Source organism: Dermacentor albipictus, chromosome 1, assembly GCF_038994185.2.
Source record: "Dermacentor albipictus isolate Rhodes 1998 colony chromosome 1, USDA_Dalb.pri_finalv2, whole genome shotgun sequence".
Classification (NCBI taxonomy): Eukaryota; Metazoa; Arthropoda; class Arachnida; order Ixodida; family Ixodidae; genus Dermacentor; species Dermacentor albipictus.
Window position 1 is genome coordinate 157,029,691 of NC_091821.1, and position 23,665 is coordinate 157,053,355.

The 23,665-nt window shown below is 45.7% G+C and overlaps 1 protein-coding gene across 3 annotated transcripts in view; it reads left to right on the forward strand.

The window, feature by feature from the left end:
* LOC135916572 (cell division cycle and apoptosis regulator protein 1-like) overlaps nt 1-23,665 on the forward strand; it is a 236,534-nt gene that overhangs the window by 45,599 nt on the left and 167,270 nt on the right. For all 3 annotated transcript variants that reach the window (XM_065450003.1, XM_065450005.1, XM_065450004.1), the window contains exon 6: nt 9,697-9,811. In XM_065450003.1, coding sequence (XP_065306075.1) covers nt 9,697-9,811 — 115 coding nt within the window. The remainder of the gene's footprint in view (nt 1-9,696; nt 9,812-23,665) is intronic.

A 23,665-nucleotide genomic window follows, 5' to 3' on the forward strand; every position in this document is an offset into this window, starting at 1 on the left:
TATGGGTAGGGGCGGCTTAATATTCCGCCGAGCAGTGTGCTGCAATCGGCAGCGATGTGCATTTTTAAAACCTTATAATAAATTACACGTTTTATGCGAAGCACTTAGATGTGTCAATTAATGATCAGAAGGACCTACTCTAACGACTCAGTACGCTTGTAGAAAATCATCAAAATCGTTTCAGGGTCCCTTTAAAGAAAAGTGCTGTTTCGTCAGCATTAAATATATCATTTCGATCGTAGGCGGCGATGTGTTGGAGCAGCTGAGCATTCTTCCAGTTGTTGGCAATGTCTTTGTTGACAGCACCTCTTTCGCCGCACACAGTCTTAAAAACAAGGCTTGTCGCTCTCTGAAGCGCGCACACCACCCTTCCGATGCTTTGAATGCATCTATATGCATCAGTGCAAACCTGTTGGCTTGCACCATGATGAGGGGTCCACTCAATGGCAGGTTTGCATTACGCGAATCGACCAACCACTGAAGCAAAGCCTCTTCCAACTCTGGATGAGCTGCTGTTCGCAGATGCTTTCGTGACGCTCGGAACTTCTCGCTTTCGAACGCCTGAAGAATCTGTTCTTCATTTTTCACATATGTGCTCAAGGTACTTCTTTTCACGTCGTACTTCTTCATGGCTTCTTGTCGAGAGAGCCCGTCCTTCAGGGCCTGCAAAATTTCCACCTTGGTAGCCAAGTCCTTGGCCTCGTATTTTGGTCGCTTCGCTGGCGTTGCCATCGGCGGAGAATGCAGTGACGCGGGTGCACAACAGAAAAGCACCAATAAAGTTCAATAACTGAGCTGTGTTAAATCCAGTGGTCCTCAGCAAAACAGCATGCAAGGATGTAGCGCACCGACAGCAACAAAGGACAAAATGGCCCCGTCGATAACGCCGACACGTGCAAATGCAAAAACAAGGAAAAGCGCCCATCCAGCCACAAGTTGAGCCAATTGGATTGGATTGGCCAAGTTTATTACTTGATGTCAATGGCGATGCTGCGTTTGGGTATCACTTTTGTGCCGCGTTTGCCGTATTTTCGTTTTCGAGCCTCGGTGGCTGCCCAAAATCGTCCGAATTATCCGCGGTGGGCTGGAATCCGTCCGAATTAACGAGAGTTTCGTGCCATAGACTCCTATATGTAATTGTAGGGACCAGGCGCGAAGGTCGAATTATCCGATGTTCTGAATTAGCGGAAGTCGAATTAACGCGCTTTCACTGTATACCTGCATGCGCAAGGCTAGCAGGCTCCAAAATGTGCACAAATGTGATTGCTTTGCACTACAATTGCATAAAATACCACTGCATTACACTTGCGTAGGCGCCTCCATTTTTGTTTACAAAAACAGCCAAGTGCCGAAAGCGATTGCATGCGCTGGAAACACGTCATGGTCGCCATCTTCTTTGATAATCGCCTGTTCAAAGTGGCATGCATGTTGCTACCAACATGTGACAACTGGTTTTTGCACACCTAGTGCAGGGGTTAATGTGTGCCTCGATGCGCAAAATGCAGCAAAAACAAGGAAATCCACCTCCCACTGACGTGGAATTGTCTATGGCGCTTGAGATGGTGGTCGCGGCATGGAGTGCCACGCATCGGGCCGTGATTAAGCAATCATTCGGAGATACCTATCCCTTGCTTCAAGAACGCTGGTTTTGGTGCCACCTGACAGGTATTGTGTGCGGATTCGGCACCGGACGTAGATTTGCGCGAAGGGGCCATAATCTCGACCAATTGCCTTTGGGTATATGAGATACGATCACTTTTGCACTTGGCACCGGATGCGTCTACAGGCGACAGCGTGGGCTGGAGAAATGCTGCTGTTTACGTGAAGTGCTGTTGCTCTGCGTCTGGGGCTGAGTTACGCACAATCTTGCAAAAGTGATCGTATCTCCAAAAGCAATTGACTGAGTATACTGCTCCACAGCAGTGCTGCCACTGCTGATTGATGCGTGTGGGGCACTTTGTACTGTTGGCAATGCAGTTCTATATCCTTGAGCAAAGCTTGCCAAAGCAGGTTAATGGAAGTTTGACAGTAGTGTTTCATTCTGCGACGCATTACCTATCTGTGCTGTCTCGTTTCGCAACAAAGAAATTCTTGCGAAAGGGAATTTTTTTGCGTTCCCCCGCCCATTTCATTATTGCGAGGTTCAGGTGTAGTTGGAATGTTGGTTAATTTGTTTTTATAAAAAAAGTAACAGAAGCAGTACACTACGACAATTTATCACTACACTCAAGCACTTCTGGCACACAACAAGTGTCATCTGCTTGTGTTACAGTGTTCTCTGTGTTGACACCAGCTTGCGCAGTCAGTGCTGGTCTTGAGCTTTCTTTTCGCAAGCACCATGGATTGCCCTTGTTATGTTGTGGGCTGCAAATCTAATGATCGGCAACATGTCGAGCTGCGACGTCGTGTCCCTCTGAAAGGCATTGTGCGAGCTGTGTGGCTGCAGCACATTGGACTGTCGGTATCCGATCGGCGCTAGCACCCATGCGCTTGCGGTCGTCACTCGTCACTTTACGCCGGAAGATTGGTACCACAATAGAAAGGTTTAGCGTGTCTGGCATTCATGTAAACGCAAGTGCAAGCAGACGGCGTGGGCATTTTACTGGATGAGCGTAGGTACAAATGTGAATGGCTTGCACGGTGCAGCCACCTGGTGGCACAGAGCCCAACCAGACAAAGAGCTAATACAGGGTCCTGAATATTTTGCTGCACGTGTTAAAAAAAAGATATTGCACTAACTGCTGCACTGTTCGTGGTCAAATATTGCAGAATGATCGCAGTTTGGTGTCGACTTCATTTAGTATAACACTTAGCACAGTTAATGGCTGGCTTTTAAGAAAAAAGTGCAAATTTACCTGTTCTTATGGGGATGCAAGCTTCTGCCGCGGCAGTACAAGCATAAACTTGTGTCACTACCTGCTGTCAGCTGCAGAAAGTAGCGTTTCAGGGAGGGCTGCTGCGTGTTGCCCACAAAAATCTGGCGCCTCTCTGTTGTGTAATCTTCCTTTGTGTGATTGTTGTATACTTCGCTATCACTGATACTTCTTTGCCTGTCCAGAGAAACTGCAGCCTCTCTCTGTTTTTCTTTTTCTTTTCCTGTGAGTTCGAGTATAAGCACTCCTGCACGTGACTGCTATTGATTCTGATTTCGAATGAATCCTGGTTGGCCTCATTTTGGTGCCCCAACTATCATGCACCAAGATTTTAAAAAAAAATCAGTTGCGTTGCTCGAAAAAAACCTTGTGCATATTGTTTCCAGTACAGTGGAGTAGCCGTCAGTAATTCTTTCATTTTTGAAATTTATTTCGACAATTGCAATGAATTATGTAATTTGAGAACTGTCCTGATTATCAAAGTGTCAATGAGGCATTTGTAGCCACCCCCAGGCACCCCCAAATGACATCTAACTGCTGTGTTTTCAGGGACGTACCGATTGCCTGCAATTTTTTTTCAACTAGCAAACAAACCTCACGAAATGGGAAAAATACCATGTGACTGCGCTCCCACCCGCATCATAAAGCAGCACCTACAAATAAGATAAGCTCGTTGAAACCAACTGCATCGCCTTGCTAATGCTACAGAAGGAGCACCAACAGCAGGTTTTGCGGCTTTGCAGCTATTCATTCCTCTCTAAGTCGCAGATATTATCAGTCTCTCAAGGCGGACTGATACCCGCCGTGGTTGCTCAGTGGCTATGGTGTTAGGCTGCTGAGCACGAGGTCGCGGGATCGAATCCCGGCCATGGCGGCCGCATTTCGATGGGGGCGAAATGCGAAAACACCCATGTACTTAGATTTAGGTGCACGTTAAAGAACCCCAGGTGGTCAAAATTTCCGGAGTCCCCCACTACGGCCTGCCTCATAATCAGAAAGTGGTTTTGGCACGTAAAACCCCATATATTATTATTATGAAGGCGGACTGATCACATTGGTTACAAAAGCCCCTTGATAACACGGCCTAAGTGCCGCCCTGACCACACACGAAACGCAAAATGCAATGCAATAGTTGTAGCATGTTTCAAAATGCTGGCTTTGCTCGCACCGCATCGAAAGAGTGTGCACGCAGCTATATTTCGTGCCAGAAACTTGCTTCGGATTAAAGCCAAATTAGTGACTGTTTTAGTTTTCATAAGAGTGTTTTCATACCTGCTGCGAAAACAGGCTCATGGCATAAAATAAAAGCAAGATAAACAGACCAGGAAGCGATGCACATGTTTAGAAAAGGCAAAACCGATGCGTTCAAGAAAGTAAATAATCACTTCTAAATGAGCCGAATTGGCAATTGAGACGCCTGTATATATATATAAAAAAAAAACACACGTAAGAGTTCAGTGTGCCCTTATTATCTATAAGTTCATAAGCACCGTTGGACACCAGCTGCTACCTAGAGGATGTGTTCGAATAGCCTATTCGAATACATTAGGTCTCCTTTTGCAGCTACGTAATACTGAGTCTGCTCTGTCACGTCTTCAGTGGCTTTCTTGATGACTGACGTTCGAATTCTGTGGCAGGCATCCCTTATCCTTGTCTTGAGCTAATCTGACATCTTTCTCCATCATGTAAGCATGAAATTTTACATAACCCCAAAGAAAGAAATCGAGTAGAGAGAGGTCAGGCGACCTAGCCGGCCAATTTACCATGCCCTACAATCTATTGCGCGTGAAAAGTCGCATCTAGCCAGTTTCGTGCTTGGCTACTGCTGTGTGCTGGCACCCTATCTTGCTGATATCACAGATATGGAAGACGTGACAATGAGACTTCGCTGAGAAACTCCTCCACCACTCCTTCAAGGATATTGTCCACGTAACGCTGTCCAGACAGGATATGATTGAAGAAGATGGGACTCATTATAGCACTGGCGTAAATACCGCACCCCACATTGAACGATCACTGGTACTGGTGCCAATTGGGCTTTACCCAGTGTGGATTTGGAGTCCCTCCGGTAGTGTGCATTATGCAAATTTACCTAGGCATTTATGTAAAAATTGGCTTCATCTGTGCACGTGATGTTGCTCAAAAAAGTCCGGTGACTTATTGGCTTTTGTGAGGACCTAAATCAAGAAATCTAGACAATTCTGCAGGTACCTATCTTCTAAGCATTCGTGCTGGTTAAGGGGGTATGGTAGGGTGCATGAACTATCTTGGTTTCAGCTTTATATCTCAACAACTGTTTTATATATTAGCGTGAAATTCTGCACGCTCAATACCAATAGCGTTGACCTTAATTGGTGTAATATTTTACTGCAGGCCTTTTTTATTTTTTGTGTAGTTGAGAACCAAACTTTAAGCTATGATGGAAAATAAAATGTACCTTTTCTCAGAAACAAAAAAGAGCATGACCGTGAAATTTCGCACAATAATTCTGTATAATAGTGGGTTTAACTGGAACCTTTAAAAAATGCTTTGCTACATTTACGTCACAAGAAAAAAAATATTGCAGTCACACGTCTCGTACTGTGGAGGGTCTTTCTAATAATGTTTTCTTTTTTTTAAGTTATAACCGAGTGCTTTTTTCACACATTTAGGTTCAGATTACTTGCAAGGGATGCGAGTATATTCTGGGAAAATTTCAGCGTAATGGGCTGAGTAGTTTTCCAGAAAAGGTACATCAAGTTCCGAAAATATTGAAAAAAGTCATTTTGAGAAAAACGCATTTTTATGTTTGCACCTTCACTACAACCGTTCAGCATGCACCAGCAGAGTACAGAAATTTTCTGGCTTTTTTTGGTGTCTTCCCCAAAGCCTTTCTTCATGTTTACGTAAACGTAAACATGAAGTAAACATAATTACGTAAACACAGAAAAAAATGACGGAAAATAGCATGTAAACAAACCCTCGCGTCTGTCATTTTTAAATACCAGGCGGCGCGCTTTTTGGCACCATTTTTAAATGGCTTAGAGTGCTCCTACGCGCTCGCCGCAGCACAGTTTTGCTCCCCACAGTGTGTATTATTTTTTATTGATGAAATCAAAAAATCAGTTTTTTGGTCGATTTGCCCTACTATACCCCCTTAAGGTAGTTTGGGCGAAAGGCCGTCATTTACAATCCTCCAAACTGATGACTTGGAAATTGATACCTGGGCGGCCACCTCCCCAATGCTAGCATGAGGTTTTGAGGCCATAAATGCTAGAACATCCGTGAATAGACTGGGACTCAACAGTGGAGGCCTACGCCGCTGTTTCTTGAAGCTGCTGGTTAGTCTCAGGTTTTCATCATTTCTGATGATAGTTGGTGCGTTTGGTCTACCGCCACACATCCATGACTGATATATATTTGCGACCTTCCTCTTGTTGACATTTGCAGTCATTGGTCATTGTTACCTTCTGCACAGAGAAAGACATGGCGACAGGGACGAAACAAAACACACCTTTAAATATTTGCGCTGACATCGCCAATTTGCTTTTGTGGTGATAGGTTTTGTGGCAAAAAGAAAAGAAAGAACGAAACCATCCGTACGCTTTATCTACGCTAAGACAACAGCTATCACAGCTTGTTTCCAACTAACACCAAATGCGACGTGTTACTTTGGCCGGCACGCGGCAGATAAGGAACTAGCTCGATCACAATGTTTTTCTTCATTTCCTTTATTTCGTTTTGGCTAAGGCACTGCTTTATGATGCGGGTGGGAGTGCAGTCACATATTTTTCATATTTCGCTGGGTTTATTTAGCCTCGAAAAAAATTCGTGCGTAATTGGTACATCGCTGAAAATACTGCATTTAGATGTCTCTTGGCTGGGCCTAGAAATTCCTCACTGACACTTTGATAATTAGGATGTTACGCCTTTAGTTAGAAAATTATTAGAAATTTCCTAAATAAATCAGTAATGAAAAAATTACTGGCAGCTACTCTACTGTTTTGGAAACAATATGGTCTAGGTTTTCTTCTAGTAATGCCATAGCTGTTTTTTTTAAAATTGAGTACATGATAGTTAACTGGGACACTGGGTATATATTTATGACCTCTGCGTGCAAGTGACGATGTTTCCATTCCTAATAAATGTTGTAAATTATGAGAAAAGTTCTTTTTTCATGAGTCATTAGCATTGCTTAAAGGGAAGCTGAAGAGTCTGTCGAATTCAATAAGACGCTCATATACGGATGCGGGAACCTTATAAACCATGCAGGTAAAATTTGGGGGGGGGGGGGGGGGGGATTTTTCACTTAGGAGCAACGCAATCGTCGGTTAAAACTGCGCTGTAGCTCTGCCCCCTGTCGAGCGCCGCACGCTGCTGCTGACGCTGACGATGCGAGCGGAGACCGGAAACCGCGGCGTAGTGACGTCAGCACTGGTGTTCCGCTCCTTTGCAGTCTCCGCGACCGTGCCTGACCGGGCTTAATTCTGCGTGCGTGCCGTCCTAATCTGCTTCGCTCGAACCTATATTGCTTTGTTTGCGTGTGTATAGGAGTGGTAGTTGACGTGCGCAGCATCAATTGAACTTGTAGGCCGATCATGCCGGCGTTTTGTGCAGCCTACGCTTGCACGAACACCAGCGGCCGCGACGATGTTCCGATGTTCCATTAGTTCCTGCAAGACAAGAAGCTTTCAGCTAAATGAGAGGCTGCTGTGAAGCGAAACAACTTCAAGCGCTCAAGAACAATAGTGTTGCGCTCTAACCACTTCCGTCACGATTACTACCGGAGTTTATCAATAATGCGGGCTTTGGGTTCTCCTAAAAAAAATAATTAGCACGCTGAACGGAAGGTGCATGTTTATCTCCCACCCTTGACGCAGGTTTCATCGCCAAGCGCCGCGAATTTTCTGTTCGCACGTGTGTTGTGAAACAGCCTGCATGCAGCTACCATAACGCAGTGCAAGCGTAAAGTTTGCATCTGTTGGAACGCCTGCTCTCGCCAGGACCCTTCTCTCGCACACATAGAGAAACCGACCATCTCACGTAGCTGACGAAATTCACCGGTAGAGTAGCGTGCGGATGGCGCACTCATGAAGGTTCTATACTACACGTGCTACAACAGCCGGTAAACTTTTCCCGCGTTTAAACCGTCTGTGTAGATTGCCAACTGCTTTGGGGCAGCGCACAAATGCCGAAGGTCGCATCACCGCTTACGTTCTACGAGGTGGCATGCAGGAATATAACACTATACAGTTGTTTGCCCGGAAACGTACTCACTGGAACGCTGAATGCAGCTTAGCAAAAAACATACTCGCCAAAGAACATTTCCAACACAAGGAGATGCTAACACTTCGCCTTCGTTCGCGTGGAAAGCAGTGCTTGCACCAGCATATTTTGCTTCTTGGAGAGGCTGCCTCTTCGCAATCGGCTCGTACATGTAGGGAGTAAAGTATAAACCCCTTACAAGTGATCTTGCACGCTTCAGCGACAGCGTGACAAGCGAGGCGATGGCTGTCGCGTTCACTCGTTGCCTGCAAGCCAAACTTCACGCGAGCGGTGGCTTTGAGCGACGACTTCCCGGTAGGGGGGCAGCAATATATGCACCGAAACTAGCGTGACGCATGCTTTATCAATATAAGTTGATGTGTTTTACTGAAGAAGGAGCATAAAATATTTCTGAAGGTCTTGCACTAGGCTCTTATTCTTGCACGTGTAAAATTCAATAGTTTGCTCATTCCGTGCGACAAACAGTAGTATTTGAGTTATGTACATCCAGTTTCGGCTTCGCACTATTGGCTAGTCGCTCATAGCATTTCCAGGTGATGAGCGACGAGTTCTAGATTTCTAGAAACGAGCGATCGAGCGACAACACCGAGCGATCGAGCGACAACACCGAGTGATCTGTTCCAAGTGATGGCCCGTTTTGTCGCTCGAAGCCGTCGCCCGTCACCGTCGCGCGCAACATCGCTCGTGGAGTTTGGACTTAACGCCGAACTCCTCAGAGAAACACAAGCTATCGAAATTTTTCATGACCATCTCAGCAAAACAGCACCAAACTACCTTGCACCGTGCTTCATGTGTAGTGGCAGCAGTCGGTCCGGACGAACACCATTGTTGACGTCACGAGGCGCCCGACCAATCGCAGGCGGAAACGAGGCGCGCGAGCGGGGCATGTCTGCTGCTGCACTTTTCGTCGAAATAAAATATGTTTGTGCTTTCTTTCGCTCAGTTTCAATGCGATATTCGATTTCAGAGGGTTGAAAACCACGACGGACTGCTCTTCATTCATTTTTTCTGGAAAAGCTTTCAGCTTCAACTCGAAGCAAAGGCAAGGGATCGATGTAATAGTTCTGTGGAAACCCGCAAGGTGGAGAGAAGCGAGCAACCCATATGGAACCCGTATGGGTTCCTTTGTAGCAATTGCTACGAACGGGTGGATGTCTCATTTTCCCTTCGTTAAACTACTTCTCTCCACCTTGTGGGTTTCCGCAGAACTATTACGTCAATCTCTTGCCTTTGCTTCGAGTTGTTGACAAATTCGACTTTGCCCTACCATCTGTTAGCCGCCTAGTTAGCTCAGATGGTAGAGCAGTTGCCCCGGAAAGGCAGTGGTCCTGGGTTTGAATCTCGGACCAGGACGAATTTTTCTTCAACTGCGAGGCCTTTCTTTCGAGGAACCCGTATGGGTTTCCTTTGTAGCAATTGCTAAGAATGGGTGGATGTCTCATTTTTCCTTCATTAATAATATGTGCATGTGTTGACATTTATGTAGCAGCATCCTTAGTGCTGTTTGATCAATAAACCTAGCACTGCCTCTTATTTGTACCATGTTTTATTTCTGCAGTGTAATCAAGGGAACCATGCCAAAGGTTGGGGAGAGAGTTCTGGTTGAAGCTTCATACAATCCCAACATGCCATTCAAGTGGAATGCCTATCGAATACAACTTTTGGCAAACCAGGTAGATACCTAACAAGCATTCACTCTTTATTGTTTGTAGAAGCAGACCGGGCTGGGCTAGTTGGTTCAGCATGACTTTTGATGGTAAAACAGCACAGCAAACGAAAACGGAGGAAAGAACACATCACGAAACTTTGTACAGCACTTTGTGGTTTGTGTTCTTCACTTTGTCTATCTTCGTTTCCTGCACTGCTTTACCATACAAAAAAAAAAGAAGTCTCTGTTGTCCACTTCAATAGTACTTCAGTTTGTTTTTGTGTATAGAAATTAAAGCTGCAGTATTGGTATAACACTGTATAATGCTGTACTGACTGGAAAGTATTTTTCATGCTGTCATTGCTATGCAATGATCAGGTTTTATAAACGGGGAGAAAGAAAACTTTTCATGATGCTGGTTCTGTGCAGAATCATGAAGGAATTCTAGAAATACTTATTGGTGCACTAGAATATGAACACTGAAGGCAGAAATAAAAGTTGGAACAGAAAGGAGTTACTGAAAACAACAGTTCAGAGGCGCATTCTTGCAGTTCCTTTTCTATCCCGAATCCCTTGTTTTTTAGCTGCTGCACCATTTTCTACTGGCATATTCGAAGAGCATGCATCTGCTCCCGGCTGCTTGTTTTTGGGCTTCTGCCTTTCTAGCCTCTGTAGGTCTATGTAAAGACTCCGCTGTGGCTCTTTAACATGTGGTCCGATCCACTGATAGCGAGAGACGGCACAAAGCGCATTATGCTCATCTCTGTCCTAACACCAGCGTTCCTGAGCTTTTACTGCCCATTGTTCTGTGCAGCCTGGGAAATCTGCTCAGTTGAGGGTGGACACGCTCAGCCCATTTCCTAGCTTTTAACAGTTCGATTCCCTACACTACTGTGCAAGTGTTTATTGTATGAGACTAGTTCTAAATTATTGTGAACGGGTGGACACTTTTTACCGACCGTGGAGAAAATAGGTGTTTTTTATAGGTTACACAAGATTTTCTTTTCTGAAGAAACTATTGCACTCAATATTGCACTTTTCACTTTGAATGCACTTTTCACACATAAGATTTATTAATGAGATTTATGTCATAAAGATTAAGTTGCCAGAATCAAGATTGTGGGATAAAATTTAACAAAGTTTGTAAAGACACATTTGTATCTATTGAGAAAAGTATGTAAAAAAAAATTGAGATATACAAAATGTATTGCCCCATCTAATAGGCACTATCTGCGAAAAAAAAAAAAAAACTACATTTTTCTTTGAACAGGTATTCCACTACAAAAATTTAAGTCTAAGCACTACAATTTGGTGCTGTGGGCTGCGGCCACCGATGTTCTGGACTGGCTTGTATCGTCGTTGCTCTCAGAGTCAAAGTCCGACAAAAAGGCAGCATTCTCAGACTCGCTGCTGCTTGGTCAATCGATAAAATGAGCCGCAGACGCAGCGGAATCGGGAGATCTACAATCTTTCGAAGCGCGTGCGCCACACCTGAAGGCAGCAATTTTTTCTTTCTACTTTGACGATCGCGAAATTTCGGAGTGGGTTCAAAAATTAACACCTGGCTGGGAAAACGCGAACTGCTTAGCAAACAAAAATATAGTTCTTCTCCTTCATGTCCTACGGCACAGAGTGTCCTTGAGTGGCACGGAAGCTCTCGAAAGTGGCGTTTCAAGCTGTTGCTAACAGGCGGCCATTTTTGCTTTCTACTTTGACGATCGCAAAAACTTCTGAGCGCTGCTTGGGTGAAAAAAGCGAACTGCTTGGCAAACAAAAATATAGTTCTCCTCCTTCACATCCAATAGCTCAGTATGTCTGTGAGCGGCGCAGAAGATCTCGAAAGCGGCATTTCAAACCATCGTTAACAGGCTGACAATGCCCAATGGGCACGATACGGAAAGAGTTAAGGCCATTCCCAAGCTGATAACTGCTGTTTGCAATAAACATTGTTCAAAGCTTTCTCGCTTTCATTTCTTGCTATGGTTAATGTAGTTATTAGAGGTTTACAAATTCTCAAATATATATCGCTAAAGCCTGTTTCACTAGCATGCTACTGCATGGCACCATGATATGCCGATGGGGTTTCGTTTCAAGTGCACAGTCTTCATGCTACGCCCCTCGCTAGCGATGAGTGTTGCTTGCCAAAGTGCCCATTACCAGTGGGTTTCCGCTTTCCTGAGAACTGGTGCTGGAGCTTCACTTAGCCATGGTTCAGCATGTATGAGGTGCAGGTTTTGTTGTTCTCCGAGAGTGACCTTGATTCATCACTTTTTTGTGTAATTATACACAGTAATTATTCATGTTTACTTCAGCTTCAGTTGCTGTTTTAAGGTCTAGGACTGTAACCAGACAGGGCAGTAATGAAATTTGGCCTGAGGCAGGTCTGTCAGCGGCTCTTGTTCTTGAATGCCACGAGGCATTCTGGATGACGTTAGGGCCACACTGAAGCAAAAGGCCTGGTGACCAGGCTTCGCCGTCTTTCAACCAATCTCTCGTTCCCTTTTCTCCCCAAGGCATTTGAGTAGAAGGGCAGCAGCCTCTTGGTTCTAGTAGATCTGTGGTGTGTTTTAACCAAAGAAGCACACAACCCAACTATGAGCACACCCACTATGAAAGAGAAGAAAAATGGCAGTGTGTGCCGTGAAAGAAAAACATGGACTACCTTTTTATCCTCAGGGTGTTGGTGGTGATATGAAGGTGATTTTAGCCAAGCAGTTGTGGGGTCTAAAGCATGCTCTTGGTACAAAGGAATGAAAACACAGTAGAAGAAACAGGACAAAGGGCATTTATTGCGGCTTTTATACACCAGTGCGAGGTAACTGTATTACAACTAATGGAATATGCCAATGGGTGCTGACGAATTGAGGAAGTCCGACTCACTGCAACAGGATACCGAACGAATATGTTCACCCCATGCCGGTCACCAATGCTTAATTGTTTGCATGTATACGGTAGAACCTTGTTTATACGTATTGGAAAAAAAAACATTAAAAAACATACTAACCAGGTAAATGTACGATCCGAAATCACTAAAACTATTGGCAAAGTGAGTTGTAATGTGAAGCGTTGCACGAATCTGTGCAGTACGAGGTTCAGGTGGGTGTTGTTTTTATGGCTTTGGCAAGCTTGTATTTGCGTTTCTCGAATTCCGCCCAAGTCGGCAGCCTCTTCAGGCGGGGAATGTTGGCAGAAAGTTTCGAAGTGAATACTCCACAAGAATTGTTGTGACAGAAGGCGCCGATGTGCACAGAGCTGGTTGGAGCCAAATACCCCATGAGACACATTGTTTTCCGATTGCGTAGTGTTTAGGACGGTGTGTGAAACCGAAACAAAATGGAGCTGGTAGGTGACGCCAGAATACAATGCTGCCAGAGTGAAACGTGACACTCACTTCACGCACCCTGCAGCGGGGAATAGTGGCATGTTTGGGTTATCGCCTTTTATATGCATGCAGTACGATTCCAATGACATTATGCCATACGATCTGTGAAAATGATGGGTGAAGGTTACCTATCACTATAGGGTTCGTGGTGATATGTGCGAATGCGACATGCAACCACCCGTGAGATTTGCTGGTACCTGTAGGGGAAAGTTAGTGCTTCCTGCCATTTTCGCATGACTCAGACGGGTAAGACTCATTGCGTCATGAGATGCCGATGCAAGCCAAATTGGTAATGCCTGAGTGGTCTGGGATGCTCCGTGTGATTTTCCTATTGTTTTGAGATAACGACTGGAAACGGAAATGAAATCAAGCCGGTCGGCAATGCCAGAGCAAAACATGACGCTCACTTCTCACCGCCTACTTCAGGGAATGGCATTGTGTTTGGCGATGCCTGTTAGAAGCGTGCAATACGCTTTTAACGGCACTATGCCACACATGCTGTGTAACAGATCGGTGAAGATGATTATTGCAGTAGTGTTGTGGGCGATATCAGTGAATACGATTTGCAAAATATGTTGCTACCGTGGAAGGGCTTAACACGGGTGGGCAAGTACTGTGGGGAAGCTGCTGTGGCGGGTGTATGCCGTTGATCATGCTTGCCTTGCGCCTTTTCTTGTTTACATGGGGTCTAGCAGCCAGAAAACGTGTCGTATAATTTTACTTTGGTAATTTACTGCATGTAGGTGCCAATTACTTGTGCCTAATAAATGAAATAAAGAAAGGACAAATTAATGGAAATGAAAGTGGATGAAAGAACAACTTGTAGCAGGTAAGGAACGATCGCGCAACCTTCGGCATCGTTCTGCACCTGCGGCAAGTTGTTTTTTCATCTACTTTCATTTCCATTAATTTGTTGTTTCTTTATTTTCTTCCTTTCGCACTTCGCCTATTGCCACTTCAATTGCTGCTCTGTCCTTCTCGCTTGACGCTCGGCCTCTCGATAGCGAGACAAGCCTGGTACATCCATAGCGCACACAGAACCCGTAGCAACTGCCAGAGGAGGTCAAAGGTCAAACCAGCGTGCCTCCACCTACCCTCCTTCGTGGCAATTTGCCTCCTTTCTCCTTCCCCACTTCGCTCAGTGGCACATATACTTTCCTCTAGGTCCTGGTGCTTTGCTGCACACTCAGCGCGCTCCTTCGTACTTTCCCCAGCGCTGCAATTCTCTTCTCTGCTTCCGGGCACCTTCCTCCTTTGGCACTCGCTTCCGTCACGGCGACACGTATAATCTGTGCGATTTCACCGATGGGGCATGTACACTTGTGCGTAAAATGTCAAATACTCAGCAAGAAAAGCACATTTTCGATACGCGTGCACGTTTTGGTCAACCGCTTGGCTTGGCTAGCCTGAAAGTGCAAGCCGACGCACTAATCCCGTGTGTTCACATTAACCACATGGTTGCATATTAACAATATTGCTAAGTGTGTTTGTATGTTGTTCTCAAGGCATGTATGGGCACGGCAAGCCACTGATGGGCCATAAAAATCGACAGGAGACCTTCTACTGGCCTGTCGGAGGTGCCATGCTTGTCTTTCTTTTGCATAGACGCAGTTTTGAATTAAAAAAAATTTTTTTTGCTTATATTAGCGTGGACGCTTATGACGAATATTGGATATAACATACACATTTTTGCGTAGGACATTACTTCATTATAACGAAGTTCAACTGTGCTGCCAAACGTTCAGGTTATCAAAAATGCAGTAGACTTCCGTTAATTCGACTCCAGTTAACACTTTCTTTTCTGTGCCTATTCCCATTGATAGCTTGCTGTCGATGGTTGCAAATTCGTATTTTGCCGCTTTCCAGGCGCGCTCAAACAGCTAGCGCCATTATTGGGATATTACTATTTCGCCAGTTTCAGTTTTCGTTTTTTTTTTTTTTCTGTCGCATGCAAATTTTTAAAGCACCTCTGGGGAGTTTGTTTTCGTTTTTTTTTTCTGTTGCATGCAAATTTTTAAAGCACCTCTGGGGAATGGGCACGGTCGGCGTGATGAGCGCTCTTGATTTCCAAGATGGCAACGGTGTTGTGTGCCACTTATGCACAGAAATGTCACATTTCTACTGATTCTAATGCATCTGCGTGCAAGTTTGTGGACTTTAGAAGCAGCACTGGCACGGAAGACAACTTCGCTCCGTCAGATTTTAGAACAGAGTTTTATTTTCTTCACCAAACCGTTTCAAAGCTGCCATGTGCTGGTATAAGGATATCCTGCTTTCTTTTAAAGGTTACAGTTCTTATCTGCAAAATGTTAACATCCTGTGGTCAGGATCATTTGCCGGCGGCCGCACATGATGTCGAGTTTTGCATGGAAAAAATGGCCAGGAGTCGACCTCGGCATTGTACTAGGGCTAGTCACTAGAGTTAATGTTTTCTTCTATATCTCAAGAAATTTGTAACGTTCATATTTATTGGAACATTGCACAGGGCCTTTGCATTGAAAATGTAGATTCAGAAAATTTTTAAGGTCTTTCTGTGCAAAGCAACAATGACGTTTTTATATAACTCATACTTTTTTCAACAAAATTCTTGTTTAGATCTTTTTTTTTAATTATTTTTAATAAGGGTGTTGTTTAGGACTAGTATCATCAGAAAGAGAATTTCTTCTTCTTCAATTTGATACTGTACACTTCAAGGGCACCTCGCCAGGTCTGGCCATATTGAGCTGACAAGCGCAGTGCATACAATGCGCGCTAATGACCGTGTCTGCTAAGCATTAAATCCCTTCACAACGCAGAAAGAGCTTGACTTTCAAACCAAACTTGCTCTTCTCCTAGAGGGAGCATTGCTCCCAGCAGGACAGTCGATGTACATCGTGCAAGTGCACCTACATACATGGCAGTGCTGTATCGTTGCTCATAGCGACACGTGACTTTGAGAATTAATAAAGACAACAGCGTTTATTTGCTTGATCTGTTGCTTAAACAGACAAATTAACGTTTAGAGAAATAATAAAACTGACAAACCAAATGTCTACATATCTTTGTTTTACTTCGCACGACATCAAGAGAGATGTACTTCCATTTTGTCTACTTGTTTCCCTGTCGTGCAGTCATGTGCGCAGAGAACAAAATGTCATTTTCTACAGTGTTTCAGCGTGCGATCATGCTCTATGATCTGCCTGTGTCAGCCTCAGTGTTCGTATAGCTTCGACTTATACTGCTAGTCAGGTGCTCTCGTGCACAGCGCTCAAAATTAAGCGATGTGTGATAAGAGACAAACGCAACAGCTCGCGCGCAAGACTGTCAGCAGAAGTGCACCTCTCAACAAAAAAGTGAGAAACAACAACTACAAAAAAAAAGAAGAAGAAGAAGGCGGGGCCCATGATGTACTTGTTGCATAGCCCCAGTATGGGAGAATGCAGGGAAGGAATTCAGCTTGCAGAGGCTAGACGGGGCAAGTGGAGAGAGTGTCTATGTTGGCAGTGGCGCTAACCTCCTGAAGTCATGGGTTTGCGGCACTGAAGTATTTTTATCTCGGCTATTAATGAATGAATTTCAAAACTTAGAGGTAAAATACTCCCCAGAGGGCACTTAACAATTTCCATCGCATAATCAAAATTTGATATGTGGCCTGGTGAGAGGCCATTAAAGTATCAAGCATACTCTGTGATAGAAAACAAGTCGGCTACCCAAAAACTGCTGCTTTTCCCGTGGGCAGGAAAGTGATAATTCAATTTTTTGGTTTATTTAATTCCAATCGAAGATCTCACCTGGCGCCCGGGCATTTTTATGGGGCGAAACTTTCGTTATTTTGATCCTAAAATTGGCGTTTGGCGGATAATTTGAATTTGGCCAGTCAGCATGTACGGGCCTGGCCCCGATGGTTACCCCAGTAGTGAACCTTTTAGCATCAGCGTCTGTCTCGGTGGAGCTTAGCGAACAGAGAATGTATTGAACACACGTCACCTGCCATTGGAAATGGCTATTTTCGACCTTCGCTACGAAAATTTTCAAGCAATAATGGAAGCTCACACTGTCTGATTACAGTATTTAGCCGATTGTAACGGTCGCTTTTTTTTTTCTGCGGAAAATTGGGACCAAAATTGCCTGGGCGGTGCAATTGTATACGTGACCAAAGTTGCAATCGCGGCATTTGTATGCATTACTGCATAATGGGGCTCTGCTGCAGTGAAGCTGACTTTAAAGGGGTCCTAAACCACCTTCGAGCTTGGTGAAAAAAGAGTCCTCGGATAGCATATGCTGCTGTGACCATCTGAGGCAAATTTTGCAGGCGTGTGCGACGTGTGGAACTCACAAGCAGAGCGTGAAGTCACCTTTTTCTTGAACCCACTCTTTTCAAATGAAGCCTTCTCCTCACTCTTTTCGAAGCAGCCAGCAGCTTGCATATGTCATCATATGCAAGATTCCCATAGACGGCTACTTTGGTTAGTTGATGTTAGTTGATAAGGGTGCTTGAATCAGTGCACTTCTTCCTACTGTTACTGCATATATTTATAGATGCAGTGTAATAAACAGGTGCATTAGCGCAAGCTCTTGGGCCAGTTGGTGCAGGATGAACTTGAAAAAAGGGGGTACCAGTGAAACGCAAAGGATGCGCACACAAAGGGCGATGGCACATACCTCACAACATGCAAAGCGCAGTTCCTGTCATATTGCCTAAAGTGTGATTCACCACTGCAAGAAGTCAGTGCACTGTTTGGTCCTCTAGAACCCTCATCTGATCACTGGAGACGCATATGCAGAATCCTCAAGTTGGAATACTGGAGACAAGTGAGACATTTGAAAGACTGGCTGAAGTGTATATGCATTGGAGAGAACCAGAAGTGGGTCCGCACACGTCTTTTTTGAGGATATGTCTACCATGTTTGTACGCCTGACTGACTTTTATTGGCACTTGATGCGTCTTCACCTTCCAAAGAAAACAAAGAAAAAAGTGCCTCCTCAGAATAGTTCAGTGTTGTACCAGGATGGCACAACACTACCACCGGCTCTGCATGCCCTTCTCTGTAAGAGACCCAAGTATAGCCTACCTCCACGTATCGAGAAGCATGAGTTGCTTGCTAAGGTTCGGGCAGTCGCAGGTAAGGCCCCACTGCAGGAAAAGGACCAATGCCTTTCTGAGAGTGTAGATTGTCTCATGCGTATGCAAGACCAGTTACAGGAAGGAAAGAAGGATAATTTCTGCCCGGTGGTAGACCATTTCTGTCAAAATGGGTTGACCTTGCTACAGTCAGACAAGGAGGGAGGTTTTGTCGTTCAGCGCACCGATTGCTTCAATGGAAGAGCCTGCAAGGAGATGGAAAAACACTTTAAGCCTACTTTGACGAAACCTGCCCCAGCAAAGAAGAACGCTGTGAGATTGCTAGAGAAGTGCAACTAACAATTGTTGGCTAAGGCAGTGGGCAAGTGTAGTAATGACCGGTTTCAAGTCTTCTTCACGGCGAAGACCCATAAGGTGGAATGTCCACTCAGAGCTATTGTGACTGAAAGTGGATCATGGCAAAAAACAATCAGCAGCTTCCTTCAGCATCATTTGAACACCTTGAAGCCAGTGGACCCGTTCGCCCTCCGAAGTCAGGCGAACTTGGTGGAAGTGTTAAAGGACGACCTACCTGGAGCCAGCACAGCCTTTTCTTTAGACATAGAGGGCCTTTATTACTCAATTCCCCACGTATAATTGTTTGTGGTGGTGCGTGAAGCAATTGAACTTAGTGGGGAGGTTCGTTTTCAAAACCTAGTAGGCATGAGCATTGGAGCGCTTTTTGAATTGCTGTCCTGTTATTTAGAATCTACCCTGGTTGAGTTTAAGGGTCGCATGTTTTGACAAAAGAACGGTATTTGTATTGGGTCTAGCATTGCCCCAGTGCTATGCAGTATTTTCCTGGCAAAAATTGACAACCTCATTTTCACGTCCTTGAACAATGATCATGTGGTCCGTGTGATTAGATACGTTGACAATTTTTTAATTTTTTTAAGGCTTTCACCAGGGGACATAGTAGATAGTATAGCACAGGGTATTTTATCTGGTTTTAAGGAATGCTCTCGCGGTTTAAATTTCACCTACGAACTGCAGGATAACAAAGGAATTGGATTCCTCGACTTACAACCAACTTTTCAGGACAATGACCATCTCTGCTGGATGTTTTCACCCCAGACTAAAAAAAGCGCTAATGCCGTATGATTCTAATCAGTCTAAACTGGTCAAGAGGGGTGTAGCAGTTGTTGCGACACCACGTACCTGAGCACACGCGGGTTGGCACCTCCCACGTGTAGCCGTGTCTGGGGAAAGGGGGATCCTGGGGGTTGAGCCGATGCCGGGTGTTCGGACCTTTAAGGCCCCCCAGCAGAGGCAACACACCTCTTCAGCCTCTGCTTCACATAGACGGCACCTCCAGACTGACCCACTGGGGGAAATCGGCAGTCGCCTTTTTCTGTCCTCCCCTCTGATCTTCATCTTTCTCTGTCGCCTTTTTCATCTTTCCTGTCTCCTTCTCTCTTCCATTTACTTCCTTCTCCTTGGCGGCAACTGTTAACCCTGTGTGGCTATCCAACCTTGGGTACACCATATTTGGTTATAGTGACAGCGTACGACTGGCGTCGTGCAGACTTGTATGCAAGCTCTGCCGCGTCCCCTCGTTGGGCTCCGTGGGGGGCGGTCGGCGTGGTTGCCAAATGTTTATATATTTTCATGGAAACTCCCCCCTCCCCCCCTGATCGCCTTCAGAAACGTGGGTGCACCAAAGCTATTTTCCAGTTTTTCGGACACCAAATCCAGAATTTCCCCTGCTTCCACGTTATTCACTCTGAAAAGTCAGACAAACCAGTGTGAACCATTTCACTGTTCCTTGTTTCCAAGTCTTTGACTGAAGTTTTTGGTACAGGATATAAGGTGTCGAGAATGTCAAGCGGTGATCTCCTTTTGGAGCTCCAAGATCAGAAGCAGTATGAGAAACTGCCGAAACTTGTGTCATTTGGGGAGACCCAACTAACAGTAACCCCGCACTGTACTATGAACACCACCCGCGGCGTTGTCTCCGACGATGACTTGCTAGAGCTCACTGAAACTGAACTCTTGGGGGGCTTCAGTGAACAGAATGTCATAAATTTTAAACGAATTAAGATGAGGCAGGATAGTAAAGAGATCAAGGCGAAGCACCTGATACTCACTTTCGGCTCAAGTGTCCTTCCCGTGTCCATCGAGGCCGGTTATATCAAACTTCTTGTTAGGCCGTACGTGCCCAATCCTCTTAGATGCTTTAAGTGCCAAAAGTTCGGCCACAGTTCACAGAACTGTTTAGGTCGGCTGAATGTGCCAAGTGCAGTAGCAATGAACATTTCTCTGAAATGTGCCAGAACACTCCACATTGTGTCAACTGAGATGGCGAGCATGCCGCATACTCACGGTCCTGCCCGGCTTGGAAAATAGAAAAAGAAATTGTGACAATCAAAGTCAAAGAAAACATCTTTCAAGGTGGCATGTAGGCGGGTGTCATACCTGTCTAAGAGCAGCTTTGCCGATGTGGCGCATCAGGGGGCAGCGTCACAACGGCCTCCAGTAGCTGTCCGACCCACAAGCAGTGAGTCGGCAATTACGCCATCTGCCCCCTGTAGGGGTTTGAGGGACGGACGTCGGGATGAAAACCCCAAAACTTGGGAGGATTTATTCTACATTATATACAGAGAGGTGAGCGTCCAGTAACAGTAGTACAGACATTACGGGCCGGCAGCAACTCGGACGCTGCGGCCTGCGGCAAGAAGTTCGAGAGAGGTGAATCAGGGAATCAGGGACTGTCCCAGCATGCTCAGGTCTCTCTGGAAGGCTTCTTATAAACCCTTCGAGCACTGTAAGTCACGTCATGTTTGACCAATGGGAGAGTCCGCTCCGATGACGCCACTTTCAGCCAATGGTAGGCGCCCGTGTCGCGGTGTCACACCTGGCGGCTCTCTGCGGTCTTGCCTCGCAGACTGGCAATGCACTTCTAACGAGGAGAAGGGGAGGGCTGCTCATGCTCCATTGTCCGAAGCCCACCTGCTAATCCCAGCGGCGCACGAACTTGTTGCCACGTGAACTTGTTGCCTTAAACTTGTTTGCTCGGCCGCTCCTCTGGAATGTGCTTTCCTGCTTCGGCATTCCTCAATTAGCTGTGCTGCGACTCGAAGTGGTTTGGGGAACTCGAAGTAATCGCAGGAAACAGCTCCATATCTAACAGCTCGTCCTTGCCCCGGTTGTTCTGAATGGCCGGTGAACTCAATTCGCTGGCCATGAGGAACGCTGAAAGAAGCTGCAGGGTACTGGGGTCGAGCCTCGTTTGACAACCCTCGGGATCCTGGACCCTGGAGAACATACGTCAAACAAACCAAACAACACAGCGCTGCACCACGCGTAAGCGCAGGCTCTTCACCCCTGACTCGCCAGGCTATTACTGAGTCAAAATCAACCCTGATCTTTTAGTTCCCCAATTTTGACAAAACAGTTGTAACCACCCCTCCAAACAGCCATCCATTTCTCCTCGAAGGCCGACAAGACCAGAGTACTATTGTTGTTGCAAAACAAAAGGGTCGTTGACGATGCAAACAACAAATGAAAACAGCCGAACATAACTTAAGTGGCCTAACTACACGAACAGCATGTTTCCAATCTATCGCAGTGGCGTACTTATCGCACGTAATGGTGCCACTGAACAATCTGGTCAACCTCACAAGTACGTAATCACAAGCGTGCTAGCCTTGTGGTCGCTATTCAGAACACATACTTGTGTCGTAGGCAAACTTTTCATTTACGCTTACTCACGTTTCTTCCCTGAAAGTCCTACAGGACACGTGACGTAAACGAACAATTAAACTTGCGGGACTTACACACTCCGCAGAACCCTTAAAATAATGCGTCTTTTAATAACTCGTTCCACGCGTACTTAGCAGAGAAGTCAGAATATGGCTGCCTTCTACACACACGAGCAACCCAGTCATAAATCTGCTTCCTTCCGTCCACACAGGACACGCGCTAATGGAACTAAGAACGCTTCTCAGTGCAACTCATGCACTTACTGAAAATCTACGCGCTTAACCTTAGAAAATTCAACACTTAAAAAGAAAGAAGGTTAAATAAAACACACGCGCGTTACGATAGGCCTCTCAACAATAACCTTGACCCTCAGGTTACTCACACACACAAAAAAAAGCCTATCTACTTATTAATGAGCATCTCGCGAGACTACATGTTTACTTAAAACGCATCTTTCAAATCTCGAGCTTCTCAAACGAAAACACAAACAAAGCTCATACCTTTACATATTGAAAGAAAACCTAGTCTCAAATCGCGAAATTTTCCGATGCTCAAAAATAAAAACAACACACTTCATTTCTACGGAAGGGCTCTTGGCCTCCCGTTTCAAACTTTTTTGACTGACTCATACTTTGAGCCTGACCTGCGGTGGGCGAAGTTTCAAAGCTACTCTGGCTGCCGAGGAACAACAAAAGGGCTGACTAACTATCAGCTCCCCCAAGACGTTACGGTCTCCTGCCAATTTGCGTCCTCGCGCCCCGCTTTCAACACAAACTCGATTGACCGCGTCGCTACTCCCCACCTGGTCTCGTCCTGCCACCTTGCGTTTCTTCGAACTGCACGCTGAGCTGTGAAAAGAACTACGGAACGACGAGGAGATTAACTGCCCCGTGCCCTTTGTCCGCGTCCGTGCAGAACATTCTTCGCGGTCCCCCTTTGACCGGTGGCTCGCACGTTTTCGATGCGTCAACATCGTCCGTGACGACCGCATCTTTTTCCTCGCGCCCTGCCCTGTTGGGTTTCTCGCCATCTTAGGCGGCACTACATTTGTTACCGTCTTTCGGTCTTTACCGCGCTTCTTTTTACGGCGCTTTCTCTTTGCACTCGTTTTCATGTCGCCTCGTGCCTCGTGCTGGCCGGTACACGTTTCGTCGGCCCGGATCGGTCTCTTACCCGCACAGTCTGAGTGATTTACATTTAAATCTACTCTCACTTTGCCTCGACTGGCGGACAGCCCAACCGACTCTGGAACAATGCAGCAGGCTTTACTCGAGTTAGACAACTCGCACTCTTGCGAACTGCCCTCTACTACATTGCCCAGCTCACGCTGTGCATCGGCACACAGCCCGTCGGTATTGATCGCCGTCTCACGCGCACAGTCCGAATGATTAGTAACTGAACCATCCCTCTCTAGGCTATCTAGACTGGCGGAGAGCCGCACCGATCCCTGAACAATGCAGTTGTATTCTCTTGAGCTACACAGCTCGCAATCCTGAGAATTACCCTCAACTGCATCGCTCAGCTCGCACTTCACTTCTGCACGCACATCTGGCTCTACATGGGTGCTCGCTTCTGTCGGGTCAGAAGTACCCTTTTCTTCGCTAGCAACCTCGCTAACATTACCAGCGACGCACACACGCGGTAACTGTGCCAATTTGTTCGCAGCTGGCCTAGCTGTCTCTACAGTCATCTGT